The 10,000-nt window shown below is 45.6% G+C and overlaps 1 protein-coding gene across 28 annotated transcripts in view; it reads left to right on the forward strand.

Moving 5' to 3' along the window:
* sox5 (SRY-box transcription factor 5) overlaps positions 1–10,000 on the forward strand; it is a 244,954-nt gene that overhangs the window by 200,037 nt on the left and 34,917 nt on the right. For 16 of the 28 annotated variants that reach the window (XM_083527975.1, XM_083527961.1, XM_083527953.1 and 13 more), the window contains one exon: positions 6,052–6,178. In XM_083527975.1, coding sequence (XP_083384101.1) covers positions 6,052–6,178 — 127 coding nt within the window. The remainder of the gene's footprint in view (positions 1–6,051; positions 6,179–10,000) is intronic. The other 12 variants (XM_083527977.1, XM_083527964.1, XM_083527960.1 and 9 more) reach the window with 1 other exon arrangement.

Genomic DNA, 10,000 nt, shown 5'->3' on the forward strand with positions numbered 1-10,000 from the left:
TTGAAAGATTTGCTCCTTGTGGGGAAACTTGGTAAACTCTTCAAGTGGCTCCTCCGAGCGAACTTTAAGCACAAACACAGCACACCTCCCTTTGGGGGCGATGTCTTGCAGCTCCTGGGGCAGCACACTTAAATTCACAGACTTACACACTCACATACTTACACATATACAGGATAGCATTTTTGCATTCATTCACATTAAAGGCTTCGGACCCCTGGTATTACCGCCGAGTGAGCGGCTTCAGAGGTGCGGATAAATAGAAAGCACCTAGTGAGCGACTGAAGGCTCACACATCCACACACACATACACACACACGGGCATCCATAATACATTTGCATGGTGAAGCAGAAGCATAACAGCGAGGCCTTTGGGTGAGCACGGCCGCTGCCTGCTGGCTGACTCTTATTAAAGCCTCTCTGTTCCAAAAGCCACTTCCTCTCAGCGCGCAGCCTCGTTTTCTCATTAGCAGCTTTTCTCAGCACACCTCCTCCGGCTCCGTGGGAAGCCACACCGGTGTCAGAGGATTTGCCGTACTTGCTTTCGCCACTCTCTCTGCATGAAGCCTCTGCGAGAGACGAGTGGGTGACCGGGCCTCCCGTGACGAAGCGGCCGGCTAATTTGATCCGCGTTCACTTCATCCAGACGTTTTTTAAACAGAGCCCAGCCTCTAACTCAAAGCAAGACGCGCTAAATCGGAATCGCACATGATCTCAACTTGGTTAAGATTTCCGTCCACACCTGCAGGGGCTAACAGCGGGTGCGCACAAATCACATTTATCGTCCACCTGTAAACCGAGTTAGGTAGCCGAACGGCGCTAGGTTCGAATCGACCTCGCTTCTAGAGCAAGCAAAGAAGACAGCTAGACTCTCATCCGCATTAGTTCGGGGCGCCGGCGCATGGGAGCGGCTAACCAAATTGGCTGTGTAATTGTTTAATTTGTCTCATTACACCTAAATGAATGTAATTGGTGTTTTCTCTTCACTGTGAAGAGGCTAAGCAGGTTGTGTGAGAGGAGAAAACAGGTTCCCTCTTCACAGACGCAAGGATGCTACACGAGTCCTTAGGAAAAGGATGGCTTTAGGAATCATCGGGAAACATTTGATTTCAGTTGTATGTAAAGTACGTCTTTGACGACGCTCAGTAACGGCTGGTGATCAGGAATGTGTAATATTTAAATCTGTAGACATTTCTCTCACCTAGCCAGCGTGCGCTGCTAGCAAGATGTTTCATCAGGTGACTCGGATTGTAGGCAGATGCTGTTCCACCTCTTGAGATCTTCCCTGAGCACAGTTTGCCGTCTGCTTTACGTTCTGTCACTTTGTGTCGTCTGTTCATTCGTGCGACTTTGTACAGAGTCGTGAGATAAAAAAAAAAAAGATTTATGCATATGGGGTTGGACTGGGTGTTAGCATTGATATTAATCTCTAGTTCGAATGCTTACAGCCCATAGAGCCTTCTTCGATTGCGTATATGTAGCATTCATCGCTACACAACTCCGAAACCTTTGCAGCAACGCACGCAAAATCTGATTTGTCCAATTACGAGTGCAGCTCGCGAGGCAAAGGCCATGAAAGCAAGCGGCTTCACCCCATCGCAAGCCTAATCACCAAACCCTGGTCAAGGGTATCGGCACTGTGTGCCACGGCAAAAGGCAGGGGACGCTCTCGTCTCGGCTCGCCAGCTAATGGGAGCTATTTGAGGAAGGACACGCAGGCAGCGGAGCAGATGGGCACCGTGCTATGCCCACCTACGGCGGCCGGATGACGCACCGCCTGCACTCGCGCCTAATGGAGGGCTTATAAAAGGCAGGCAGCGCCGGCACAGGCCTGCCACTCAATTTCATTAGCCGCTAATCAGCCAAAGGTGCCCTTGGCTCACAGAAAAATAAAGGGCTGTCCGTCTGAAAAAAAACGCTAGAATACTTTGTGGGGAGGAAAAAAAAAGAGGTTGAAAATGGATGTCTGTTAGTAGTTACAGAAGAATTGCAAGGTTGAGGCTTTGCAGAGAATCGACAGAGAATTCTTCCGAACCGCCGTCGAAACAGTGTGCGCGTATTTAGTGATCTTATTAAAACGAGTCCGACGAATGAAGCGTGCAGTCGGGAGAAATCAACGAGGCGTGAAGAAGGTGCTTCGGAGAGAAAGCATGCGTCCACCGACAGGAGCCCGAGTTAACGGCTGCCGTCGACAACCAGCAGGATGATATTAAGCGCTAGCCACGCAGCTATACAAATTAATTATTGGTTATATGCCTGCATTTCCCCTTTTCGGCAGCAGGTCACGGAGGCTCGGCTTTAATTGCCGGAGCATATGGCTGGAAACAGATTTTAGCTGTGGGACCCACACTTTCTGCCACTGTACTTCTCCGCTCACTAAGATGTGTGCCATATTGTCAATGCTGGCAGCTATTGTTCCACTCATTTACTTCATAGAGCTAATTACTCCCTAATAATAACTTTACCTTGGAGTTTTTCTCTCTCCTTTGCCAGCAAACCTGTTCACACTACATATGTTAATTATCGGCACATCTTCATTATGTTCAAAAAGCTTTAAGTTCAAGCTGTGCCGCCTGGCGAGACACTCCGAGTCAGTTCGCTGCCAACTTTCCACTTTTTTTCCCCCCTCCTCCCTTTATTTATTTATTTATTTATGGTTTAATTATTATTTTTTTTTCTTCCTCTTCTTGCACTCGCGCTCCCTTTTTCTCGCATCAAAAAGTCCTACAAGAAAAAGTTCCTCTCATGTTGTCTTCTAAGCTGCAAATAATTCGTTTTTTTTTTTTTTTTTTTTCTTTTCTGTGCTGTCTTGATTAGAAGACTTGCAATCCAGCGGTCCTGGAGCTGTTAGATCCCACTTCTTCTTTATGTACAACTTCAGGAGTTGAATATATTTCTTAGATCGTTCCTCCAGAAATCTTTCTTGACAGATTTGCAAAATTTCATCATCTTCATCACCATCTTCATCATCCGCCAGATGCTTTGATTCCTAACAACTGTCTCGTACTGTATTACACAAACAGGACGGGGTTTTTTTTTTTTTTTTTCGTTTTTTTTTATAGCGCATGAATATTTTTTTTGTTATCTTAATTTAAAACGTAATCTCTTGAAGACAAGTTCAGTTGTTTCTTCATTAAGGCTCTTGACAAAAGAGCAAGTTCGCTTAAACACGGACCTTTCGAACAATGATTCCTTCTGTTTTATGAAGGAGAGAAAAGCAGCGAGAGAAAAGAGGCATAATGGAATGCAATATAAAATAGGCAGCTGTTGAAGGCCAGGATTAGTGGCGTTTCTTCGTTCTTTCGTCCTTTTTTTTTTTTCCACCGAGCCCTCGTCCCAGGCTCGTTTGATTCTCTGCAGTATTCTGGAATGTCCTGCAGCATTCAAGAGAGAGCTAAACAGAGAAGAAAGGCCATGAGAGCAATGGACGAATATGACCACAGGAAAGCAAATGATCAGTCTGGCCAGTTTATAAAGCCTCCTTAGATATATGTGGGTATAAATATACTGTATGTATCATCCGCTTGTTGTTGCTTGTGTGTGTGTGTGTGTGTGTGTGTGTGTGTGTGTGTGTGTGTGTGTGTGTGTGTGTGAGTGAAGACCAGCTGTTTTGGCAATCTCGCTGAAATGGGTTTCTGGACTGCCATCAGATCCCTCCAGGCATTGTTCAGGCTCAGTCCCATTCCCCTGCCTGGTGTTTTTAGATCACCTACAGCGCCAATAGTCCACTGGAACATGCCAAGTGTTTCGGTACGTGGAACGGAAATACTGTCGCCCAACTCCAAATTTTCAGCACCTGAACTTTAAGAGCGGGTCAAATATTCTAACATCTAAATGATCAAGTAACAATTTTTAAGCGCACCCTGTGCCAATGCGGGTTCGAAACAGTTCGACACAGAGCTCAAACACAATGTCTACTTCCAGAGAACTTCACCTTGTCATCAAAAAAATTCAATACTCAGATTCACGAACAGGTCAGGCAAAACATTTGACATTATAACATTATGAGCAGTGAAGTGAAGAACACTCATGATCTCTTTATGATGGCACCTGTTAGTGGGTGGATATATTTATTAGGCAGCAAGTGAACATGTAGATGTTAGAAGCAGGAAAAATGGGCAAAGGAAGTGTGGTGTAAGGAGTGTGAGGGACAAATTGGGATGTCTAGACAACTGGGTCAGAGCACCTCCAAAACTGCAGCTGTTGTGACATGTTCCTGATCTGCAGAAAAAGTGGTCTAAGGAAGGGACAGTGGTGAACCAGCGACAGGGTCATGGGCGGCTGAGGCTGAATGTTGGGCCGTATGGTCCGATCCAACAGACGAGCTCCTGCAGCTCAGATCGCTGAAGAAGTTAAAGCTGTTAATGCTCAATGGGTCAGGACTGTTTTAGTAGCGAAAGGGGGGCCAACACAATATTAGGCAGGGGGTCATAATGTAATCTCGATTAGTGGCCTGAGTAAATCTTCGCACAGGTGATATAAAATAAGGCTCATGCCATTTTGGTTTTACGGGGGTGCCCGATATCTGTTTGTTTTTTTACATAGAACGACCGGTTTTCTCTCAATATGTTAATATAAAGCCAATTATGATAATGTTGTAAATCAAAATATGAAAAGGAAGAAGCTATTAATTCATATTTTTAACGTGTGAATATATCCAACCCAACCATGTAGTAATTACACAAATTTACAGTACTATCAGTGGATCTATCCTTCTCAGAGCTCCTTCAAAGGGAGGTCATTTGTCGTGTTTTATTTTTAATACCGTCCATATTCAGCTCTGGCTAAACCTTTAGCCTGAAAACACTTTCATAGGCTGTTTGGAGGGGGTATACCTGCTCCTCATATTTTTCATGAGTGTGCATATATGTGTGTGTGTGTGTGTGTGTGTGTGTGTGTGTGTGTGTGTGTGTGTGTGTGTGTGTGTGTGTGTGTGTGTGTGTGTGTGCTGCTCACAAGCGGAGCATGCGATAGCCGTCAAACCTCCAGAGCATCAGCGTTAGTGTTGTACACGCACGCGATCATTAGCACACGCTAGCCCGGTACCGACATGACCGCAGAGATGCCGCAGAACCGTAGCAGCATGCCGAGATAGAGGCAGCACCAAAGGAGCATATGTCCAATTAAGGACTGAAAGACAGAACAGTAGCGTAGCGCTTGTGATTCTTACTCACAGGGGGCTTATCGGAACGTGGTGGAAAAAGAAGAAGGGGGGGGGGGTGAAGAAACAGAAAACAAAAGCAGCACTAACATCTGATTTGATCAGTCCCGGGGAGCACGAGTTCCCGCCGTTTTGTGGTTCACCAAAATGGTGGGGTAATTATGGTGTGGTGAGAAGGCAAGCGGCCCTAGACGCTGTGGTGGGACTGAGAGATTACTGAGGAAAACGAGAAAAAGAGCGAGATCGAGTTTCCATCTTCGTATGCTTTAAATGCTGTGGTTAGTGCACAGGACTGTCTTTCTATAGCTCGGAAAAATCAGATGCACAGAACCCTGCCAGCCCGGCTCATCGCCTCACCTCGCCGACTCTGTCTGCGAGCGTCCCGACACGTTCACATTCGCACAGTCACTGATGTCACTTCTGGAGCCTTTGTGTTTTCCTGGCAGTGCTCTCATCAGTAGAACCATCTGTCCTCTCCTTCCCCACACCCATGCGCTTCAGACTTGCTTCTTGCCAAAGTCGCTGGCTTCTGGTTTTTTATTTATTTTTTTTTGTCTGCAAGAGTGTGCTTTTTTTTTCTCTTTCTCTTCTTTCTCTCTTTTAAAAAAAAAAAAATCCCTGAAACCTTGTGAAGAGGTATGGCATCTCGCCGAGCACAGTGGGCCCAGATGTTGCAGGAGTTTTCGGGAGCTGCTCCATGTGACGTGGTGGGTTTGGCAGTGATGGGGTGTCGTTTCTGCTCCTCTTGTCAGGGGACAGGTGCAGGAGAGACTGTGATTGTGTGTGTGTGTGTTTATTTGATCCCTTGTCGTTTTGTCTGTTCTGGCTGTGTCACTGTTGGCCGACATACCGACATTTCCTTTCTGTCTCCCTCTGTCTCTCTATCTCTTCAGCAGGTCCAGGGTCAGCTGCCACCTCTGATGATTCCTGTTTTCCCTCCAGATCAGAGGACTCTGGCAGCAGCCGCAGCCCAGCAAGGATTCCTTCTGCCCCCAGGCTTCAACTACAAACCCGGCTGCAGTGAGTGTCTCCGCCACCATAGACCTCAGTGTACTCTGAGACTCATGCCTGTGATCATAATGCAAAAGCAATTGCAAGAATGTGCTTTGTACCTGACACGTGGAATTTACAATACTGTGAAACACTTACTTCGCATATCATGTCGATGTTAGGGAGCTGGGGTCAGCTATGACACAGTGCCCCTAGAGCACAGAGTGTTAAGGACCTTGCTAAGAGGTCATACATGAGGCAGCTTTGGTGATTCTGGGACTTGAACTCCCTCCCTGCTGATCAGTAACCCAGAACTGTATCCACTGAGCTACCACCTGATCAGAACCTGCTTGCGAAACCTGCTTGTGAAAAGGGTTGTTAAGGCTTAGCTTGTTTAATAGACCTGGAAATGCCTTCCTTTTTTCAGGTCTACATTTAGGGCATTTTTAGAACATGGAAGACTAAGATTTTTGACTGTCACACATTAGAGCTTGACTGACTTTCTACTGCCCCATTGCACTTGCATCTGTTTGGATCATCTTCTTAAACTTGTAAAAAAAAATATATCATTCTGAAACAATGGCTCCCATCTCATCTAGAACTTCTGAACCGTTCTGCTGTTCAGCTTAGAGCCTCTGATAGGGGATTGGTGAAACCAGATTGTTCAGGCCATTGCTGGGCATGTGTTTTATGGCAAGCTCCTTTCCACTGCCTTAAGTTCAGCCAAGCGACAGCAAGGCCTGTTTGTCTCTTCCACATGACAGACTCTCAGCTCTGTGCTTTTGTGTCCCTGTGCCGAAGCGCTCAGCAAGTCCGACTACGCGAAGGAGAATAAAAAGAAACGCAGAAAACTTCCTCTGGGGCTTTGCTTTTTTTTTTTTTTGGCCGTAGCAGTCCAACTGTGAAGCAATGTGTTGTTTACCGCGAGAGTCGAGCGAGATGTATGCCAGCAGCGAGCATGCTGAACGAGGAGAGAGTGACCTGCCCCAGGTTGCCACACATTAACACAAACCGCCGCCAGTACATGCATCCAAACAGGCCTCGCACACACACACACACACACACACACACACAAACACACACACACTTCCCTCCCAAGACGGGAGCGGTCCTCAGCTCCAGCTCCACCCACCGCACTTCACAGTTTCCCAAACAAGTCCCCCTTCCCACCACACACACACTTTCTTTCCCACTACCCCCCCCTCCACACACACACACACCCCCTGTTTTAATTACCACTAGCCACACCGTTGCACACTGCCCAACTTTTTCAATTACGCATGTGCTTTTTAGTGGCGCGAGATAGCCTGCCTGAAGCAAAAACGAGAAAAAAAATGCCGAGGAAAACCAAGTCCCTCCGGCGTGGGCCAGGTCCAAGAGGGGGACCCTCGTTCCCACCCGACTTCCCTAGAGTGGGACCGTCGAGTCACAGCCTCCACGCCAACACCAACATGTTTGCTTTCTTTTTTTTTCTTCTTCTTTCTCTCTCCTTTTTTTTTGCTCTTTTGTTACAGCTGCCCCCAGGAGAAAAATAAAATAGCTGGAATTTTTCTGTTTGTTTAGGGACTGACACAAGAGGACAAGAAGGGAGAGCAAAAGCACATCATCTCCCCAGAATACATCCTTGAACCGGGTCCAGAGACTCTCCAGTCTGCAGGCTGGGCTTGGTTTTTTTTCATAGTGACAAGAGTTTCCTGGGAAAAAATGTTTTTGGATAATGGGTTGGGGCGTCTGGTTTATTGCTTACCGAGACAGGGTCCTGCTTCTTCTAGTGTTTTTTTTTAGAGAGAGTTTTGAGACAGACAACATGGAGTCTAAGCCAGTGAAGACAGCCACAGGGCTGTCCATCCATCCATGCATGTAGATATCCTGAGCAAAACTTTGCAAGAAAAGTTCTGATGCACTGAATAAAACAAAATGGAGGATGGCCCAGCTTTCTGATCTGTTTCAAAGGATTTCTCTGTAATTGGGGAGGTGGGAGCGCAGTGGTTAAGGCTTTGGTTTACTGATCGGAGGGTTGGGGGTTCAAGCCCTGGTATCGCCAAGCTGCCACTCTTGGGCGCACCTGAGCAAGGCCTTTTAACCCTCTGTGCTCCAGGGGCGCTGTATTGTGGCTGACTACAGCTTCCTAACATTGCTGGAGTATGCAACGAAATAATTTCACTGTGCTGTAAGGTACATGTAAGAAGTATAAAGCTGTTAAAGGCAGGTTTGCTCTAACACACACGATTCATTCTCAAATTCGATGCCAGCCATGTCCTGTGAACAAACGTGTTTTGCTTATCATCCCAGTTATGAATCAACCTAAAGAAAATCCTTTTATATATTCCCAAATGCCTTTTGCAACCTCTGCTTTGACTTCCTTTTCCCTTCAAGTAACCAGCCCTGCCGCTAGTGACCATTTTCCCTCAGTTTTCTCTCGTGATTAGAAAAAGCCTATCTGCAGGTGGACACTAATAAGCCCTTCCATTCAGGCTGTGAGCTCTGATTCATCCAAGAATGCTTGGATGAGCCTCGGCTGAGCGGCTAGAGCCAACTTCTTCACATTAATTACCGAATGTCTTTTTATCAGCGCTTGCGTCTTCGACCCTTCAATCACACTTTCATTACAGAGTGTGGGGAGAGCACAAAAGATGGCTTTGTGGATGACGGAGACAAAAAGAATAAAAAGCCTGGGTGGGTGGCGCTGTGGTGTATGAGAGGATTTTTGGATAAGAATGAGTTCAGGGATTGGGGGTCTATACACAGGTAAATAAAGGGGTGAAAGAAGGGCCGGGATTGAAAATGTAGCTGTTATCTCCATTGTAATTATTGATATTGAGGCAGGAACCCCAAGATCATGCGTTGCTTTTTTACAGTAGCATTGGAGGCAGCAACAGTAGAACTAGTAGTAGTCTGATTTGTTAGAGTGCCATTTTAACAGGAATTATGGAACTGGTGCAGTTCCAGGACTATGTCCAGTCCAGAACTATTGACTTGTGTTCTAATGCTTACAGTGGCATTTGAGGGTTGAACTATGGAAATGTAGTTTGATGGTTACAACAGCTTTTAGAAGAAGGAACTATGGACCTGTGGTCTGATCAATACAGTAACATATTAAAGTAAAACTATGGACCTGTGATTTGATGGTTACAGTGGCATTTCAGGGTAAAACTATGGACCAGTGTCTGATGGTTACAGTAGTATTTCAGTGAGAAAATATAGACCTGTGATCTGATGACTACAGTAGAATTTGAGGGAGGATCTATGGACATGTGATCTAATGGTTACAGTAGAATTTAAGAAAGGAACTATGGACCTGTGATCTAAAGATTGCAGTAGCATTTCAGGGTAAAACAATGGATCTGTGGTCTGATGGTTACAAAAGAATTTGAGAGTAGAACTATGGACCTGTGATCAGATGGTTACAGTAGCATTTGAAAGTAACTCTATGGACCTGTGATCAGATGGTTACAGTAGAATTTGAGAGTAACTCTAGGGACCTATGGACTGATGCTTAAAGAAGTATTGAGGGAAGAACTATGGGACTGTGGTCTGATGGTAACATTAGTATTTGGGGCAGGATCTAATAAACTTTTTGTTTACTTGTATTAAAATTGAGAATGTAGTTTGTATATCTGTAGTCTGGCATGTTATAGTAGCATTTTTGGCAGGAACTGATCAACTGTGGCCTGATTGATAATAGGTGGCGTTTTTGTAGAATGGGATCTGATTAATTAGATTGGCAATTTTTGAACAGAAAATACGTGGCAATCAAGATGAGAATTGGGGACTGCATAAATGGCCATCATTTTCCAGTCACAGAGTCCTTTATTTTACTACATGCTGGTATACTCCTGTTTTGAAAATACA

This window comes from Silurus aristotelis, assembly GCF_946808225.1.
Source record: "Silurus aristotelis genome assembly, chromosome: 24".
NCBI lineage: Eukaryota > Metazoa > Chordata > Actinopteri > Siluriformes > Siluridae > Silurus > Silurus aristotelis.